General features: G+C 32.6%; 1 protein-coding gene across 1 annotated transcript in view; it reads left to right on the forward strand.

Moving 5' to 3' along the window:
• Nucleotides 1–2810: 2810 nt before the first annotated feature.
• LOC127721486 (major facilitator superfamily domain-containing protein 4A-like) overlaps nucleotides 2811–22402 on the forward strand; it is a 39378-nt gene continuing 19786 nt past the window's right edge. The window contains exon 1 of the mRNA XM_052228243.1: nucleotides 2811–3691. Within this exon, the coding sequence (XP_052084203.1) occupies nucleotides 3360–3691 (332 nt within the window). The 5' untranslated portion in view covers nucleotides 2811–3359. The remainder of the gene's footprint in view (nucleotides 3692–22402) is intronic.

Here is a 22402-nt window from a genome sequence, read left to right on the forward strand (position 1 = left end):
ATCGTTTTAGTATACATGTATATGCATGCATTAGTTCATAATTTCCTTATCACTATAATAAAAAGAAACTCGTTTCATATGACTTTTATGTGTTGTTCGGTCACTCTTTGGATATTTTTATATATTGAATTCTAACCGCCTCAGAGGTCTCGTGGTAGCGTGTTCGTCTCGAGTGTGGGAGCAGTGGCGGATCCAGAGGGGGGCGTAGAGGGCGTACGCCCCCCTTTGCTTGCACTTTTTTTTTGTTTGTAAAATGATTAATCAGACTAGACTTCGCGAACTTTTCCATTTCCCGTGTATTTTTATGCGACAATTCTTTACTTATAAAGATATTTTTCGCTCGTATTTACTGTAATATATTATTGATTATGTCAAAGTCATGTGATTCGCTACGGTGGAGTTGACCAGTACGTCGAAAAAACGTCACTCAGTCATTTTGAAATTCAAATTACAGTAACACATTGCTTAGGCTGATGATGACATGCATGACGCCTTCAAAGCGACAAAGTATTGAGCAATTCCACCCAACTGAAAGTAATACTCTATTACACTCTCATGAAAATTAGTTCCACAGCAATATCATTTACCTACGAAAACATGTTTAACCCCACACGCCCCAGCCCATTAATAACATTTTTTCTGAATAGTGATCCCCAGTCAGTAAGCTCTAGATATAGATTTAAAGTCTAAGGTACGGACCATTTGATTTGAGGGGGCAGTCTGAGATATTTTAGAGAAAACATTCTGACCCTGAATTTTGCCTTAAACAAAAATTCTGGCCGTATCTGGATTGAAAACAATAATCTTGTCCACTTTTTTGCTATTAGAAAAAAATATTTTCAACAAAATTATTTAGCATTAAATGAACATGATGAATAAAAAATGGGCGTAATTATTTTTTGGGGGGTTGCATGTGAATCCCATATCTGACCGGAATGTCTGTTTTGCCGAACTGATATACTGAATACTTTTTTCAAGGCCCGACTGCAACCTGCCTGCTGGGTGTCACTGTGGCCTATATGTCTCCATGTGTCGACCGTCATTCACAACTTCATTGTCATTTCCGACTCATTCGTAGCCTTTGGTTGATTTGGAACCCCTCACTTCCCTTGTTGGTTGAAACATTTCAACCAAACATTTGGATAAAAATTGCTTGTTTGTCTTTCTTCGTGTCGGTCGTATTGTAAATTTCATTGAATAGCCGTATATCTTGTTTACAGCAAGAAATCTGTGAGGTTATGCTAACTAACCATACAACAAACGAGAATTTTCCATGTCCATTCTTTACTGACAAATCCCACATCAAATATATTAATTAGTACATAGCTTTGGATCCATCCAATCATTTTATAATATACAATTAATGAAGAGAATACGGCACCAAAAATGTCCAACCCCTACACTTTAACTATAAAATGCATTTTACACTTATTTTATGTTTTTTAGCCAATAAAAGGTCCAAAAAAAATTTCGACTCGCTCCGCTCGGCGACCCTAAATACTACGCCCCCTTTCCAAAATCCTGGATCCGCCCCTGGGGAGGTCGTGGGTTCGAACCCCGGCCGGGTCAAACCAGACTTTAAAGTTGGTATTTGCTGCTTCTCCGCTAAGCACGCGGAATTAAGGAGTTAGAGCAAAGACTGGTCGGCTCGGAGTCAGAATAATATGTCCGAGTAAGGTGACGTCTTCCTGTGGACTGTAACCATGTGAACTAGCACGTTAAAAATTCGGCTCAGCATGTCGGTCTACTACAAAGCAGGGTTAATATTCATATTACATTAACATGTTCTCGTCCTGAAAATGCATATTAGTTTGCCGCTGGACATTAAGCAGCCATCTATCATCATTATATTGAATTCTATAAATTGGTTATCCCATTAGTATATAGTCCATTAATTATTTTATTATAATTTAATAAATGATTTTTCTACAACGTCCAACAGCACAGCAACAATAATGCTTCCTTTTATTAAGGAAGTTGTGAAGATTCCAAGTAGAATTTTTTCACCGTTCTCTGCAGTGTCAAAAAGGTTCCTTTCAGTCGAAGAGAGGGTCCATTTAGACTGTGTTCGATTTAAACACTTGACCAAATACTGTTCAATGGCAGATCATTTGAAGGGAATGCAACTTTATTTGTATCAGAGACTTATAATACAATTGTATTATATGTCTCTGTTTGTATTTACTGTCGAATGAAAAAATGAAGCTGTTTTCTTTAAACTGAATATTTCAAGGAGTCGTCTTTTCTGCCAACCAGAGTTGATTCATTTCAGCATATTTTTTTCTGTTATCACGTATAAGGAAAAGGACCAGACACAGTTATCGCAACTTGAATAGTCCCCACCTAAATATAAATTTGTTATAATGTGTAAGTAAATAAAGCCATGCAACAGCATCATTTAACATTTTTTTTATAAAAGTTTTTACGATTTAAGCATATTGTGATTGACACAGTAGACATTGCCGACAGTGTATGTTTGTTTGTTATATTTTCCCAGAAAAGTTTATAAAATGTTTGATGAGGTAATCATGATAAACAAAAATTTAGAGAAAAATGGCTTTAGTAAATAGCTTGTAGTTTTATAATAGACTGGACTTTTTCAACCGTAATATTTAAAAAGCAACTTTTATTTAACTACTTATCATAACAAATATATGACAGTTCATTGCATTGTATATTCTAAATATTTTAAATAAAGATCACTTTTAAAATCAAATATCCAAATGTGTATTCATCCTAGTGGTTACGATACTCATAGATTTAAAATTCTAGTTTACGCTCTATTTCAAACAAACAGTTACATGTAGTGAAATAAATACTATACATTTGTTTATGTACATAGATTTTACACAAGAACACGGATTTTAAATGAATAAAATACGAATCAATTCGTACGGAAACGGATATTCATGAGGATTTATAATTAATTCTTACAGTTGTCGTTTTGTTTTCAGCTTGTATTATTCCGTCTATGCCTTCTTACCTGCCTGATTTATATTGGTAAAGCTAACGTTTCAATTCGTTCCATCGATCGACAGTGGGTTTGTGTTATAAACAGCTATCTGTCTAATCCGTTGTCACATTGAGCGTAACACATGTTTCAGTGGAGAAGATCGTTGAGCGGAAAGAAGTGGATAATTTTTATGTACAAAAGTTTTTAAAACAAGGGTACATCCTACTGTGTGATGGTAGGGGTTGAGAAAACTCATTTTAGCATGGAAATCCTCAATACAGTCAAGAATGTAGGAAAGCATTACTGACACGTTGGATAAAAATTGTTCAAAATATTAAACTGTGCCTGTCAAGAACCGTTTGCCTAAAACATTTCAAATAAATTATCGCATGCTATATTAATCAAAATGGAAGAAACAAATGAAAACAAAGACCCCATATCTGAAAAGACAGAAGAGGAAAGTGAAAATAAACAACTGGAGTATCCAGTTCACCCATCAGATGTGTTACCAGAGGAAAGAGTCAATTTTTGGAAACTTTTTAAGGAGAACTGGTTGTCAATTCTTACAGACTGCCTGACTTTTGGAAGCTTTGGTATGGGTGTTGCTTTCCTAGGACCAACATTGTTTGATTTAGGATGTCAAACAAGCTCCGACCTAAAAGATATGAACTGGGTAATATTTGCTCAACTCATAATGACCTTGGTAGGATCAATTTCGGCAGGATGTTTGGCAAAGAGGTAGGAACATATATTTAATTTGCATGTTTTAGACAATATCAGTGGTACTTTATGCCACGTTGCAACAGGTTTAAAACCTGAAAAAAAAATCCACTTAAAGCCACATTCGTTTTACCACTTAAAGTATATGTCTGCGTCTTCGACAGCATTACCAAACTTAAAGTTAGCAAAATTATGCTGATATGATTTATGGATGCATTATAATAATAATATCAATAAGTCAGAATTTTGTAGTTGTATTGCAGTTATAATTAAACTATGAACGGAGCTACTTTAAATTTATACTGCTGCATCCTCTGTTATTAGAGGATATATGAACAAAAGAATATGTACAGTGAACGTAAATAAAACAGTACTTTACGACAATTAAATATATCGAATTTTGACAGAGCAAAGACGCTACGTAAAATGATGTCTTTTATAACATCACTATAATATAAAAATAAAGATGTTCCGTGCATGATTTTGGGATACAAGCATTACACAAATATCATTTTGTCGGGAAATAGATTTCTCTGGATTTTGGATTTATTCAAATTTATAGAATGTATGATTAAAAATGAATGTTAAACTGTATGACAATTCAAAATCTTTTACCAAAAAATAACTTGTTGAGAAATATTTTGGTTACTGGTCCCAATTATATCTTAATCCATAGTCTAGAATAAGGCAAAAGGGTTACATCCTCCTGTCTTTTCCCCTTCTGAATTCGTATTTACCATTTAGCTTGCAAATACGAGGTTTGAATTTCTACATTTGTTATACAATGGTATAAACCTAGAAATGATTGCATGTAAAGTTAATTTGTGCTTTTCATCGTATCTCTCATTACAGTGAACTCTTATAGATATAGTACTATTGATTGTTGTGAACCATAGCATCCATTGTACAGTAGTGCCTCGTGTAAATATATGAATTAAGAGTCAAATTAAAAATGCATGACATGACTTATGTAAAGTGCTAGAGGATAATAAGATGAAACAATTTATTCTATGATTTGGAAAATGTACAATGTATTGAAAAGTGCTACAAGTCATTATGAGACGTAGCTTAGTCTATGATTTACTAATGTACTATGTATGAAAAGTGCTACAGGTATAATGGAAACGTCTTATTCAATGACTAAGATTTTGGCGAATATCTTCAGACAATGTGTATGTACCCTGTGATAAAAAGATAGTTTTGAAATACAATTGTCTTATCTTTATTGAAAATACTGATACTTCCTTTAAATTGGTATAACAAAATTTATAATTGCAGTTACAATTACATGTATTAAGCAATTTGCCGCACCGATCAAATCATTTAGTATAATAAATGAATTAACACTTTTTACAGAGGATGACCTTGAGGTCACTCCGATGTATTGCTATCGCCTAAATTTCCATTATGCAAATTAGTTTTGGGATTTCAACCGATCTATAAAAATTATAGATCCGCGGTCATTACAAGGGAAAAAGGTGCATTTTTATACCTGCGATTCCGTTCTCCGTTCGTACGATGTTTCATCAAAAAATGGAATCATTTCAGTTGTTGATTTAGTACTGAAAATTTAACTGAATTATCTCCTTATTAAATACGGTTTTATATGTTTAATAGGTGTTTAAGAAAGAGGTCAGGTGCTCATGTTCATTCATAAAATTATCGTTCATTCATGAATTTATCGTAAAATCAAAATCACTACACAGGTCACACAGGTTGTATACGTAGTGTCAAAAGATTACCTGTATAGTATCTAAAAATAGACAAACTTAACTGACTCCCCTTACTGTAGTGTGTGATAACATTTTGTGAGGGAATTCGATGTTTGCTATACCACTGTTCATTTCAACGCACTTTATGACGATACCACTTTATCAATATGAATGAAATTTTTTGCAGTGTTTTAAGAAATAATTTTACTTTAAAATCGCGTATCATTTGTGAACCACTAAATGTTTTACAAGGACGAATTTTCTGCATAAAGTCAATAATTGTGTGAACTTTTGAAGCCCAAACTTTTTATAGCCTTAAATACGCTAATGAAAGATCCGAAAACTATACCCATACAGAACGACATGTTTTTGAAATTGTAGCAAAACTTTTGGTTGACAAATTTTAATTCGTTATTGCATAAATATTAACTTGAAATATCTGTCATTTTCTCCCTACCCAGTTTACCTCTATTACTCATTATGATGTGGACTTGACATTGTTATTGAATCTTATGCAATTTGATTGGATTAAGTTATTATTAGATTACCTTCAAACTGTTCATGCTTTTTCGTACGAGTATATTGATTAAATCAGAGCGTGCATGAATGTGTACAGAAAATTAAATGACCTGCAAACTGGACACTGGACCAGTCCATATTACGTTTTATCAATGAATAGATTTTTTTTTTTATTTCCCAAATTACAGGGCCCATAAAGGGCATAAAATCAGATACAATTGATTTACATAATTGGTAACAACAACAATAATAGCGGCATATAAATAGATATTTAGTATATAAGCATTGGTCAGAATCAGATGAACGAAACTTAAGGTATGAAAGGTAACAATTGCCACTTTTTATCTTTTCACATAATTTTCCACATACACATTAGATAAATTATTTTTGATAGCCTATTGCGGAGAAAAAAGAGAAAGTTTACTGTATTAACGTTCTATTCCATTAAATACGCCATTTTTCGAAGATAAATGCAGAAAAACATTTATGAACGGCTACGCCAGGTAAAATTGTTGTTTATCCTAAAAAAAATACAATTTTCAGTTTCATTAGAATATTATAATAATAATAAATCCCAAATTTATGTAGTCATTAGATAAAGTCCTTATATGTCCGATCTGCCTATTTTTGGACATCAAAAGACAATACGATCGTTTTAAGGTCAATTTCGTCTACCTCACGCAATCTTGTTAGGCACTATAATGAAATGGACCTGAAATTTATTTCACATGTTTCCTGAAAATTGATAAATATCAAAGCAACATAGAGCTGTTTGTTCTAGTTCGTATAATGACAATTTAATGTCATGTTTGTTTGTGATGACCCCCCCCCCCCCCCCCCCCCCCTTTTCGGGATTGCATGAGAATTATAGTTATCTCGTATCGCATGAGGATGACACATGTCAACTGAGCAATTATGTTTGGGACTTAGTTTTAAGGAATGATGTCAAAGTAACATTATGAAAATATTTTTAGTAAGCTGAAATATATATTTATTTTTTACATGTTTATGTCTTGTAAGATATTTTATTTCTGTCCCGTTTTTCAACATTTGCGTCTGGAAAGTTGAAATGTTTTAACTGAATGGTTAATTTAAATTAATTATGAAAATGGTTAAAATTAAATCAATAAAGGAAATTATTGCCCAGTTACAAACACTACCAGGGGATAATCCATAATGATGTTTTTTTCAGTTATATGTTTCAGCACATGTATAATTAACCCCAACTTTAGCCTGGTAAACTTGTTGTCTCCTTGTAAAATATAAAACATATTTAAAATGATTTCCTGCTAAAGTCTTATATTGATATAAAGTTAAAACCGTCTTGCTTCTCACTAGTCAACACTCCTGTCCTGTCAGGTTTAATTCTTATATATATGGATGAAAAATAAAAGTCCACAAAACATTAACATGGCAGCAATTGCTTTTACAGCCTTTAAGACTTTGATTTTTTTTTACAGAAGAGTGTCCACCATGCACTTGCATTACACTATAATAATAGTAGAATAGTATGATATACATATAGATGAAAATTATATATACATGCAACCGTAATATTAATATAATATATAACAACAAACCAGTGTATTCTCTGGAACTATTATTATATTAGTATAATAGTCTAAGGTATACTGATTTGTATCACTACAATATAATAGTTATTACGGTGAGGTTGAATTTCCTGTCATTTATTCATCATCCAAGCACGAACTTGTATAAGAAAAAAAAAATCTCTGTAAATTAACCTCAGTTTCAGGTATAGAGATGTGATCTGTTTCTGTGACATGTGCTTTTGACCATCCACAAGAACCTGCGGTCATCCGATGTTCAGTACTTCAGTACTTTGATTTTTCATATTATAGACGAATCGACGTGAATAACAATACCTATACGTGTAGGTTAATTGTAGCTTTGTTTTATAATTGCGAGACACTACATATAATCCTGAGTTACTTTACATTTGAAACGGATATGCATTTGTTTGGGTTGTAGTACCTGGATGCAGACAAATATTATGTAATTATATGTAATGTATAATATAATGTATTATATACTCGAAATAAACAGATATCCTATAAACAGTGTATCAGTCGAATAATTTTTTAATTGTTGCATAGAAATAACAGAGATACGTACTTCTAGAATTTATTTCATTCAAATCTTTGAGTATATTTTATGTTTAAAGTTGACATGAAGAAATTCTTTCCAAACCAAGTGACGATGTATACTCACTAGTTAACTTACAAAGCTTGTACATGTATGTTCATATATAATTTTTTTACCTTTACCTTGAAAGATCATTAAGGCAAATTTTTTCTTGATTTAAAAGAACGATAGCGAGCATATTTTTGTCACATATGCATTATATACAAGACAATAGCAGGTACATATTCAGTAGTTTCTATCCAGATTCTGTCCACAAAGAAAGACATTTCTATGACAGAGTGACATCCATAATTTTCATTATAAAACAGAAAATTAGAACACACTGTCAATGTTGAAGACTGTATGTTGCCCTTTAGATGTCTTTTATTGTTTGTGTCGTTGGGTTGCTTTCTCATTGCCTAGACCAAACCCCTTCTCCTTTCAATGTCCCATGTTGCACATGCATAACACGTTGAATATACCAATGTCTAAATAAGAAATTAAACACGAGTACGTTATATACTTGCTTTAAAATTGTTGTTGTAAGAAATATTTGTCACTGGACATTTAGCAAATAACAATTATACTTGAATAAACAGTTTATCGAGCATTTTTTATTTATACAGAGGTTTTTGAGAACCTGTTGTCTTCTTGTATTACTTTATCTTAGGCAAAAAATCCCTTTATTTATTAACAATTCTTGTACAGCTTTATTTACCAGTTAAGCCTAACCAAAAAAATAAGGAAAAGAAAGTAAAGCATAGCACTTCGCTGCATTCCAACTCACTTCTGGATAAGCCTTCATCTGGAACACTTAGAGCCAAAGGAATTTTTGGCAAATCCCTAAAGGGACGTAAAATGATACCCAAAAAAATGCAAGATCAGTTGTTTTGCAAGAGGGAATTATAACCCAATTTTTCTGTTATTTATAAAATTCATCAGCCAATTTTTTTTTTTTAAATCGTGGCCAAAATCAAAACGTTGACTGTTATGGCGTACGATATATTATCTAAAGTAGCTTATAACCACTAACCGACGAGGTTGTTCGCAATACTTGCCGTCAATATTATTTTGTGATACATGCCAATAAGTGTCATGGTCAATATTTTTAAATATAGTTTAAAAATGTAAGAGTTGGTAATCATCCAAACTTTTAAACAGTAATTTTTTAAATTCAAAACAAAAAACAGACATGAGGTGAGGAACAGCAATAAAAGCGCTGTTCCTTTGCTTTTTGTGTGTAATTTTGCGTAATGGAGGGATAACCAATATCCTTTGTTTTCTATTATTTTGGTATATAAATTAAGACATAAGTATACCTCTATTACATAAAAAAAGATTAAGAAAGAAAAACAAGTTTAGTTCTTGTAATAGAGATTGTCAGACAACTTGCATTCAGTTGAAATTTCACAAACAAAAAAGTGTTTCGACGAACGTATTTCAGCTGTGTCCAACATACATTATAAACTAAATCAGCTGCATTGTCGTATGCCTGTCTCACAATGTCATCACATCACATGTATTCATTTTAATTGACGTACTCGTTATGAGCAGACTAGAATGGCTAAATCAGGGCAAATGTGAACAATAATGTCTCAATAAACAGAAAAATTGTAAGTAATTTGCCATCAATATTAAATTACTGTACGATAATGGAATAAATTGTAATTAAATTTCCAAATGCTGGACATCCGTTATTAACTATTATTTTCATCCTACATGTATAGAGTAATAATAAGCTAATGTTCATACTACATTTCAATATATAGTTACAATAAAGACAAATTCCCTAGATCCATGTTCATGTTATGCTTAATTCATTACGTAAATTAAAAGTAAAACATACCTCATTGGTAAGGATTAGAAATATTTACATTAATTCTCTAGTTTATTTGTCAACATTTTCATCTACTGTATCACAAGCCCGTCAAAACTGAGGTTGTGAGTTCGAATCTCGCACGTGGTAGGTTGCGTTCAATTCCAATCTTTGATTGACAAGAATTGCCAGCTTTCCTACCGAAAGTTGGTGGCTTGGTGGCTCTCTTCGGGCAATTCGGCTTCCTCTACCAATAAAAATTTGCCGACACGAAATAGCCTGATGAAAGTGACGTTAAACACCAATCAATCAATCAATCTGTCAAAAGTAAGGCAAAGTCATAATGGACTGAGGAATAAAAACTCTTCAAGCGTTAGCATTAAAGATAAATATGTCTGAGGACACGAATGCCCCCGCACAAGATTGCTAATAATAAGTGAAAATACTTTTGGGACGAACGGAGACGGAAGGACGGTCAAAGTAACATTTACTAGTAATACCCCCTTCGCCTAGCGGCGCGGGCATGAAATTAAACAAATACAATATTCCCTATAAATTGATTCTCATGTTCAATTAATTTAAAAACGATCGGCAAAGCTGTGAGAGGAAATTATGTTGGAAAGGCTACATTGTAAATGTAAATTGCAGTTGTGAAAAGCAGTTTAATTAACCATTGAAGATGGATGTCGAAACCGGAGGACAAGTCATTATCAATTTGAATTAACCTCATTCACCAGTAAATCGTCTTATAAATTATCAGCAGAAGATTAATTTTTGTTAAAATTATATCGGATGAAATTTATAGGATAAACGCAACAAAGCTACTTCTAGTTTAATTAAATAAACCCTCTACTGGGTATTGTAAGACTTGGTTGTCTCTTTTGAGCAATCTTTCTGTCGATATTCATTTCAAAAATTGTAAACAAACTATAATTAGAACGAAACAGGAAATAATGGCAATTTCTACATTTTAAAAACAATGTTTTTCACACTGTTGATATGAGATGGAATAATTACAAAGGATTATAAAATTGTCAATATTTTTCTTTTCCGGTTATCTAATGAAACATGGTGAAATGACTTGAATTATTTATTGGCGCCATCACTCATTTTTCAAGAGGAATAATTCCCAATTCGTCAGCCATCTTTATTTATAAATATTTAACAACTTTGCAAAGATGATCTGATCTTAATTGAATGAATTGAATGAATGAATGAATGGTCTGAATTCTCATAAACCATATACATAGTTATAGAGAAGATAATATTACAATGATAACAAATATTGAATTAATATGATACCCGACAAATCATTATCCACCAGACTTATTTACAGGCGCAGTGTTTGTTGTATCTATGACATAAAAAGTTAAAATTAAAAAGCATGGCGATATGTCTGTATTTCTTTAAATTCCTATCATGTGAAATACGATTGGTTCCCAGTACTAATATTTATTTCACTATTTTAGGAAAGGAAAAACATGTTGAAGCTAATAATTTATAATTCATGACATGAAATGATGTATTGACGTAACTGTTTTGTCGTTTTGCAAGTTAATACTTAGTGTAAGTAGAATGCATTTAGTGACGTTGGTAAATAATTCACTTTATGTTGCGTGAAATAATTTTAGCATGGTAATGTTTCCGATAAGCGATAAAAGTTAATGAGGACAATAACAATCGCTTCATTGATTTAAAACTATAGGCAATGATCAAACGACCCAATGAAATATTCATATGTATAGGGAACGAGGGGTGTTTCAATTATCTTTAAAAAAAGAAACTTTTAACGGGTAAGGTTGAACTAGATAGGAGGGCAGTGTGTAGGGTTTTATGTATAGTGATGGCGTGACCATATTAATGCAATCTGGATATGAACTTTTCTATCTTCTAAACATGCACGCCGACGCGGATTTTAAAGTGCTTGCAAACAAGTTAATGGTCCACCAGCCATAACACATTCACTCTGTCTTCGATCCGACCGGTTTTTGATCTAACATCTAACTGCCGCGTGTTTAACGGAGAAGCAGAGAATTCCATTTTTGTTTGACCTTATCCTCCACTACCCGCACACAAGGCGGGCATGAGACTGATGTAGTTTTACGGATTGGTTATTACTCATGGTAATCACAAACAAAAATCTACAGAACAATGGTCTTTCCAATAATAACTCATGGCACTTACTGGAAACAATATAGGCGTCATGTCGACACAAGGACAAGAAGTATTCTTTTGCACTGAGTCAATGACTGTATATATATAAATCTTAATAAGTGCATCTCTTATGTGTAAATGCATGAATTCGGACAAAACGATGACATTTATCCGTGTACACGACCGGAATATTCAAGTTATCGGAAAGATAAGTTCCCATAATTTCATGTTACTTCTGCTAATGTTTCGCTATCATTTGGTAAAAGCTGTCGTTTTTGCAAATATCGTACAGAGGTATTATAAACAACTATACGTATTGTCTATAAGTTCAATTTAACTATGCTACTATATACTTAATATTTCAAATAATGAAAATACACCTCATTGATACAAATTAAACATACGATTTGACTCTGGCCGATGGAGAAGCTTACAATGTTGATGTAACGTGTATCACTCTGTTGACAGTTTGGTGACAGTTCGTGCTATTCTGCTTGTTTTCGCTACTAACTTTTCGTTTAATATCTGGATTTATAACATTTCAGTATGACTTCGTATTCTATACCTTCATATATGTATGTTTTGCATTTAACTTCATCTAAATATATTAACGTTGTTACCAGTTCCTACTCATTATTTGTTTAGGTAATACTTGAATAGCCTCTAAGTTAATAATGATGATGATGCTGGATAGCTGCTTAACGTCCAGCGGCAAATTGATATGCATATTCAGGACGAGAACATATTAATGAAATATGAATGTTAACTCTGATTTGTACTAGAACGACACGCTGTGCCGGATTTTTAACGTGCTAGTTCACAAGGTAATAGATCACAGGAAGACATGTCACCTTACCAGGACACATTATTCTGACTCCGAGTCGACCAGTCTTTGCTCTCACTACTTAACGCCGCGTGGTTAGCGGAGAAGCTGCAAATATCAATTGTAAAGTCTTTTTGTGGTTCAGTGGCGGATTCAAGGGGGAGAAGGTGCGAAGAGGGCGTACACCCTCCTTTGATTGGAAAATATATAATGTTTTAAGCATAAATCGTCAAAATATTTTTATTTCACTTTTATAAAATTACGCCCCCCTTTCAAAAATCATGAATCTCTCCCGGTGGTGGAAAGTCAAACTATGGGAGACGAGGAACAAGAAAAACGTTTATTACTATGTAATAACGTTTATTACTAGTAAACTATGGAAGACGAGGAACAAGGAAAACGTTTATTACTATGTAATTCAAACAATCTGAATTTCGACCCGTTTGAAATTGTCTGATTCAAGGGAAAATATACAGGATCAACCATGTTAAGTTTGGACCGATGTTAAGTTTTATTAAAAATTTCTTAAATGCACGAATATATGTTCCAGTGTCTTATATCGACCTACAACTAACCTAAAGCTTAACAAACTAAATAATTAATACCTTCTTTGAACTAGTAAGAATATCCGACGGAAACGTACTTATGCACATATTGTGCAAATACTATTAAATGGGGATTGAAAACACGCTTACTGTTATATACAATCGAACATAAAACCATACTTATAATCATTGAAAAAAATATATAAACAGATATACATCCCCAGTTATATAGAATAAATGGATTTTCCTATTCTACATCAATTCAAATTTTAGTTTATACGAATATGACTGTGACCTTACGCAGGCCATCTTTTCTAAAAAAAAAGTTGAAATTAGCTTCTCAAAGCCTTATTCTACGGTACACAACTCTTTATAGTATGAACCGCCTACGGTAGTAGAAACCATAAAGTTTTTCGGTCTGTGCATCTGTCCGTCCTGTTGTCAACGTATATTTGTTCCGCCTAACAGATGTTCCCCTAACCTTTGGTATAAACAATACAATACTATAGTTTGCAGTTGGAACAACTATTCTATACCCTTTATTCCGTTAGGAACACACACTGTTATATTTGTTTCAGTGGAAATAATATTACAGAATATTTCTTCCACTTGGGACTTATATTATGAAGGAACTTCTATTTCATGACAATAGAAATATGATGGTGGGATCATCGGGGCATGGTGTACAGTAGACACAGTCATATTCTTGTTATCGATATAACATTTTGTCCACTATCCCCTTTATTTGAACAAACTTATTGTCGTCGTCCTAAATATTTAAGACACTTTCTGTTGTGATTTAATAATTAACTGGATTGATTGAGTGTTGCTTGCTTAAAGTCCAACGACAAATATCGCGAGCATAATCAGAACAAAAACCAAAAACCAAACAAACAAAGAGACCATGCAAGTAATGAATAGGTAAGGCCATTAAATTTCGCCTTGCAATGTGTCACATACCAGACTGATATCCAGGTGAAATTAAACAAAATGGAACTCTTAATTAGAGAAGGTAAAAATGGCCAAATTGGTATAATTGAATTGTTTACATCTGTTTCTATGGGCTTTTTAAGTTTTATGTATGTGCTTAATTTAGGGTTTTTCATCTTGATATATATGTTTATACTTAATTTATTGTATGGAGCTTCGAGATAATTTTAAACTTTTAAATTAAAGACAAATTTTCACTAAACAGACGATTATGTTAGGTGCAAACATATGTGGATTTTTTTGTGAATAAGCGTAAATTCCACCTAAACCGATGATGAGGTTACTTGCCATCTCATTGTAATATTTGTAGCTGGTTCTGAATGACCGCTCCTTGATGACCTCTGCATTGTGGTGATGTAAAGTTCCTCACTGCTGTGCACTGGTCATAAGAAGAACTACTACAAAATTAGAAGTAATTTAAATTAAAATTTGACCCTAGCTTAGTGATGTCATGGATATGCATGGAATTGTTGTCGCTGTACTCCAAGCAAACAACTATCAATTAAACTTGATGTCTTTGTTTCCATTAAAGAAAGACCTATTATTCAAAAGTTTTCTAAATTTCTACATTCTCTAACAAATAATACTAACATTATTAGTCTAAGGCGACAGTAGTTGTTTACTGATGTTCAAATCTCGTAAATCGATTAGGAAGAGACAAATCATGGTAACAAACAGAAGCTGAGGAAATTGCTGCAAAAGTTGTGAAACCAGGTGCGTCGAAAGGATAAGCTCATCCTGCAATGCATGCATCAGCTGCATTTCACGCTCAATAAAGTGTCAAAATCGGGGACAAGACACAATTGGTAAAATTACAGATCAGACAACTGGTGTATAAAGAATCAAGACCGCGAAAACATGTTGCTGGTGAGTTGAGACATCGACACATCGTATCGGTCAACCAATTCGTGGTCACCGTTAAACTTAAGTAGTGTCGATTTCAGTCGTTCTTCCTCGTAAATCTGTTGGAGCAGTTTTTACCTGCGTCGCCAAGGGTTAAAGCAGATATAGTAAATCCTCAACTCCGTCCGTCCGAAAGACCTTTGGTAGAAAACTTTCTTCAAACTTTTCTGGTCTTCTATGAAGGGAAATGATTTCATATTTGGTCTGCACCTTCATAATATTGAGATTTGGCGGGTAAGCAATTTTTACATATGCCGTACAGCTACTTCCTGTTTGTCGATAGTTTGAAACTTTACAACACTCATTGAACAAGGAAAATGTTCATTAAAGTTTTCTTGGCTTCAGTTTTCGTGTTACCGTAATCAATTGCATGCAGCAAAGCAGGCCCCGACCCGATATTGATCTCGTTGTGTAAGGAGCACACCCATGTTAATGACGTCCGTATAGTGTGAACATGCACGAGCGTAACGTATTAAATTATTAACCGAGATATAATCACGCCATACGATGGAACAGATGGTAACTATGTTACTTTTGAGAAATGTAAAGTTGAAATCTTCATATTTGTCATAGATTTTAGTTTTAAGTTGTCCATCTGTGTCAATATCGAGGTGAAGATCAAGATATGAAGCAGACCTTCCACTATTGGTATAGTATCCGTAATTTAAAGTTCATCTGGGATATATGAGATGTAAGCACTCATTAAAATCTGGGTTATTGAGTGAAAGGAAATCATCAATATATCTGAAAATAAAACTAAAGAACTTTATATTGCATTTTCCTTTTGACTTTAAGAATGTTCTGTTGTATGAATTCTGCTTCGGTGCACGATAAGCCCTTTGAAAACTTGTAATATTTATGTGGAATATAAGTTGAACAACTGCACATAAATATGACATTTCAGTTGACATGCGCTTCCGTAAATGCATGGAAAGTCTAACATGGAAAAGGAATTTTTAAGTATACATGTGGGTACTTGCGAACTGATAACCAAAAACAGTAGCTTCAAAAAGACAAACCAACAGTGGGCTGAGAATTGATATATGTAAGATTTCTGCTCCATGTGATATTATAAAACAATAAGTCTTCCACTATGTTGTTAAAAATGATTGTTGAACTATAATTAAAGATTTCCAATACAACAGGTGTCAACATCGGCTTAAAATGAAATATAAATTGAAGTCTAATGGAGTTAATGTAATCATATATTTTTTTTTACTTTTTTACAGATGGTTCATCAATTATTTATATTAATATTATTGCTACATCAGTTTTTTAATGTAAAAACAAAACTGTAGAATAATAAAAAACTAATTTAAAAGGATTATGAAATAATGAAAGCATGTGTTTTACAAGTAAAACCGCATGTAATCTATAATTGAAATGATGCGACATCAGGTACACATACATGTAAAATAACAATCCAGTGCTTTATTTACATGCTATCGAATATTTTTCAAGGTAATGATAACTTACGTGTAATAGGTTTACCTGGGGGATACCTTCCCTTCCAGAGCACCCAAGTTCGTCCACAGTTTTACGTGGGGTTCGTATTTCTCAAACATTAGTTTTCTGTGTATTGTTTTGTGGCCTGTAATTTGTCTTTTCAGCAAGTGTCCTGCAAGTCTGGTTTTATTCGACTATCAGAATTTCTATCTTCTCATTGGTGTTTTCTTCCTCTTCTAACAGTTCTCATTTTCTACACAAGGAAATGCCTGTACCATGTCAGGAATATGACAGTTGTTTTCCATTCGTTTAATATGTTTGAACTTTTGATTTTGCCATTTGAAGGGGATTCCGTTTTGAGTTTTCCTTGAAGTTCGGTATTTTTGTTAATTTACTTTTTCTCAAACGTAAGACATTATAACTTAAGTATCCGGCAAATGCATTACTGAAGAGTACAATTGAGTATAGAGTAACTGTGTGGGTTGATGAAAATAGTAAACCAATTATATTTGACATTAGTGGCCGATTATGCACAGCATACATGTATCTCATCAAATATAAAACGATTATTGTTCGGATACCTTTTTCCCCTGAAAACAAAAATGAATCGATAGCAAAGTACGATGTATAAGCTCATTAAGTGTGAATTTTTGGTATATTATTAAATATAGTCATTTGCAATAACAATGAATCAATTTGGGGTGGAACATTGGATAAAAAATCCATGAAACATTCTTGCAAAAAATACTTCAAAACCGTTTTATTCAATTAGATATAAAATAAAATCTTTACAATAAAACTTTCAAATGCATCAAGAAAGTTTATTTATTAAGTCCTTTGTATTGTATGATGTCACAATACACTTGTACAATGTAGTTTCAGTATCTCGATAAAACAAAATGGAGTCGTAAACAATTAGACAGCAGACATACTAATTTCTCTGATATCAATAATTGAAATCAAGAACCAATATAGCATTTAATGTGTTTTTACTGCAAGCTTCGTTCATTTTGTAACATTATTATATAATTCTAGAAATTTGATTTGATGAAGATTTATTTCTCCAATAATACGTCAACAAGCTTTAAGAACTCTCTCTACTAATCATGACTTCCGATCGTCACAGTGTTTTAGCTAATCAAGTTTCCTTTATACGATGGTTTCAAATCAAATTTCTTGTTGCTTTCTCTTATTGCTGAAATGAACATCAATAACAGAAACGATTTAATAGAATTAGTACTAAGAATTGTTTTTTCCTGAATCGTATATCAGTATATAAATCATTCCATGGCGATCTGATTCTACGGTTTGTGTTTCGTAAACAACTATTGGTGATATCAGCATAAAGATTGGATATTTAAGTAAAAGAATAGTCTATGCAACAAAATTTATTTCAACAAAAATCTGATATAAATAACTAAAAGTATTTTTAAAGGAAATAGGAATTCTTTTAAAATTTAATGTTTTTTCGGAAACTTTTATATCTTAGGTTGTGATTTGTGTTCAACACATCTGACTTACTTGATTTATAGATATAAATGAACATACATTTTGTAAGTGTCATAATGGCGATCACATTGTAGCAGAGAAAGCAGAAACACTATCTTTGTTACATACAGTTGTAGATTGATCCCATTTTTTTTCTTTTCGTTTCGCTAAATAGAAAAGTGAGAATCGAAATTTCTTGAGAACCAATTATTTCACATGTTGTTATGCCGGGTACTTTTATAGGTTACTATATATATACAGTATGGGTTTTTCCCATTGTTGAAGGTAGCACGGTGATCTATAGTTGTTTCAATCCTCATCATTTGCTGTCGGTGAATAGTTATCTCATTGGCAAACATTTCAAATCTCATTATTTTCAATGACATAGCAGAAGCAGAAAATATCTACGACTTCTCACACTTGGAAATCACACGGAATGCATTCTTTGAGTTCAACGTATAATATATTGGAACAGAACAAATAAACAGTGTCAATATAAATAAAGAACGCCAATCTGGATTGTTTTTAATTACCTTTTTCTTCACACCAATGTTGTAAATAGTGGAGAAGAAACTCTTAACTCTTTCGGAGCACCTTAGGTAACTGTTTTCTGTGGTGTTCCTGTTGCTCAATCTTAAGTGTTTTGTTTAGTGTTTATTGACTTTTTATGTTTTCGTCTTGCCTTTTGGTCATGGTGCAGTTTATGTATTTCCACTTTTGGTGTTCAATGGCAATCTTTGTATCTTCTTACATTTTTGTGTTTTGAGTGCGAGACGCACAAACGGTAAACTAAGTGATTTCCATATCGTGATACTGTCGTATTGCAAAAGACAGCAAAGCGTAGAATCGACCTAATAAAATACGACATTTCAGTTTCTTTCGTCCTTGATAATAGCACCAACCACTGTGGATACCAGATTTCCCCTCGAAAGTTTCCCATTGAATGGACTTTCTCTCAGCAATTTATTCGATATTTTAAAACATTATTATTTTGAAACAACCGTTACCATATAAATTGAATGCATTTAAGCCATCTGTGAGTAATTGATTTCTTTGCACTGACATTTGTTTTAATCAGCTTATATTTTACTTGCAAAGATGCACGATAAAATAATTTATAAAGATTAAAAAAAAATTTGTCACAGTTGCAATGAAAAGGACTTCGAAATTATTAATCATTTTAATTTTCCCTACAATTTCACACAATATACACTGTTTTTCAACCCGTCATTGTAATTTGATCGTGCACTGACAATTTAACAAAATGAAAGATTGTTGCAAAGTAAATAATATTATTCATTTGATTAAGAAAAACGCATCAGTTGGGATTAGAATTCTTTAATAATATAACAACGAATCGGACGTTCACCCAATAATACCACAGAGAATAAATTAATTCTTACGTGTACTTATGCATTCTTTACAATGTCGATATGCATACATCATATTTAATTATTACAGTGACTAATACACACGTTTGCACTATACAGGCGGAAACCCAGTTGAAATAGAACAAAAGAATCGAAGCTCTTTGTTAGAGAAGGCGATAAATGCTTACTGTAATGTTTACTGTAGTAACTCAAATTTTAAAAGTTAATAGAAACAAATAAAATGACAGATTTTGGCTAAATTACGGAATATTTTATCATAAAAACACAATTTGCATAAGTTTTCAATTTATCTATTACATAATTAAGCAGAACAATTAGTATCAGGTCGACGACATGGGTGTCTATTAAGTTGGATCTTAAAAATGCATAACCTCCGATTTTTCAAAAAAAATTACCACGGACAGAGAACATATCAATCTATTTGTTCCTTAATTTTCGTTTCTGCCCTTCCATTATGTGACTCAAGAAAAAATTCCAAAAATGGGTAACAATTGCGTCGAAAAGAGAAAATCGAGCGCACCTTTTTATGTTAGGGCGTGTTTGAGTTGAATACTTTGTCTTGAAAACGTAAAAAGCAAAAGTATTTGATACATCATCTCGCTTCAGATTCTATCATTTTTATATATCAAGGCTACAGGTTGACTTTATAACATCAAAAATTCACAGTACTAAAAAAATGAAATATATAGGTCAAGTGAAATACCTTTCTAATGAATCACAAAAACAGAGTAGGTGTGTTCGAATAGCAAATTTTTACTAAAAGTACTTGACGACAGACTTTTAAGTTGGATCTTAAAAATGCGTATCTTCCAAAAAACTTCATTTTTTGTGTGTGATATCTAGGGTTTATAGTCTTCAACCACTGAAATTTTTTAGTCTGCCCTTCCACGAAATATTAAATTAAATTTTTTTTTAAATGTTTATGAATTTTCGAAAATTCCACCTGACAACCGATCAGACAATAGTTTTAAGTTGACTGAATGCAGACAAGTACATTAACTGATGCTCATTAGCTAGTAGATACATTTGTCTTTTAAAATACAACTGGCATATAAGGATCGTAATGGTGCTATGCGGATAAACTTATCGGTTTCCAAGAGCTAAATTGGCAGCGCGTCATCCCTACAATGGCTTCCATTTTTACGATTGTAAAAATGAACTGGCGTAATGGGGAGATAATTTTGACGAAGTAGAATCCTGACTGTATAGAAAGATGTTAAACTTCAAGCAGTTGATCGGCCTGAACATGCATGAAATATTTGCCAATGGACTCAAAGATAACAACAACGAATTGATCAAGCGGCGGATCCCACGACTTCGTTCAGACTGAGAATCAATCAAGCGGCGGATCCCTCGAATTCGTTCAGACTGAGAAGATATTGCTAAATTAAATATGATCGATACACTTTTGACATATGACATCTAAGAGTTCCGTGGACTTTCCTGTGTATTATGAAGATAAACAACGAATAAGTAAAATATATTGTATTTGGCAAGCCATTGATTTAACATTAGCAGAGGGAGTTACAAAAATACAACGTTATATAAATAATTACAAGTCTATCTAGCAGTTTGCTTGATTAAATCAAAGTACTGAAGTACTGAACATCGGATGACCACAAGTTCTTGAGGATGGTCAAAAGCACTTGTCTCAGAAAAAAACAACATATCTCTTTACCTGAAACTCAGGTTAATGTACAGAGATATATTTTTTTCTAGACAAGTGCGTGCGAGTATGATGAATAAATGACAGGAAATTCAACTTCACCGTAATAACTATTATATTGTAGTGATACAAATCAGTATACACTGATTTGTTGTTATATATTATATTAAAATAACAGTTACATATATATATGATTTGCATCCGTTTGTATATCATTCTATTCTACTGTTCTAATAATAGTGCAATGCAAGTGCATGGTGGACACTTTTCTGTAAAAATTCGATTTTTCTAAGATTGGTAGGCATTCATATTTTCCCGCAAAAACAATTACAGAGTTACCGGTCCTGTCGCAAAACGTTCTTTGAGATATTCTTCCGCATGCTTTAACACAATTTTTCGGTACGTGTGCATTGATATTATCAATGATTTTTTACTTATATATATATATCTAACTACAAAACATTTTCACATTATTAATTTATGTTGTAAACAAAAATATTTTTATCAGTATTCATTGAAGAGATGTATTTATATCAAATGACAAGGAATGTTATTTTGCACTCGTTTATGAGCGCATATTTATCATGTTTATAGATCGGTTACAAACCCAAAACTAATTTACATAATGGAAATCTAGGCGATAGCAATACATCGGAATGACCTCAAGGTCATCGCGATGTAAAAATGCAATATTGAAATTAGTCCATAAAAAGATATATACAATGTATACATAATCAGACGATCGTGCAAGTAATGATACGGAACAAAATTTAAAACATTGCCCAAATTAATTTTTAAAACGCAACAAAGAAATTAGACATTTGAACATGATGCATTTTCAATAAAAACAATGCACGTCTGGAATATCTCCGTTGTTAATTTAAATGATGAACTGAAGTTATATTCCGATATGTAATGTCGCTCAATGTCTCATTACCAAGACATATTCACGGAAATCCTGTTGCAGGTGTTGACATGTAAAATTAATTTTTGTATTGAAAACTAAATTTCCTACATCATTTACAATCCATTATAGTTCATATCATCCAGTACTGTATCTATCGAACCAAATTTAACAACTTGTTTTTTTTTTCTAAATAAAGGATTTCATAATTATTTGCATATTCTGTA

Source organism: Mytilus californianus, unplaced genomic scaffold (genome assembly GCF_021869535.1).
Source record: "Mytilus californianus isolate M0D057914Y unplaced genomic scaffold, xbMytCali1.0.p SCAF_1, whole genome shotgun sequence".
NCBI classification, from domain to species: domain Eukaryota; kingdom Metazoa; phylum Mollusca; class Bivalvia; order Mytilida; family Mytilidae; genus Mytilus; species Mytilus californianus.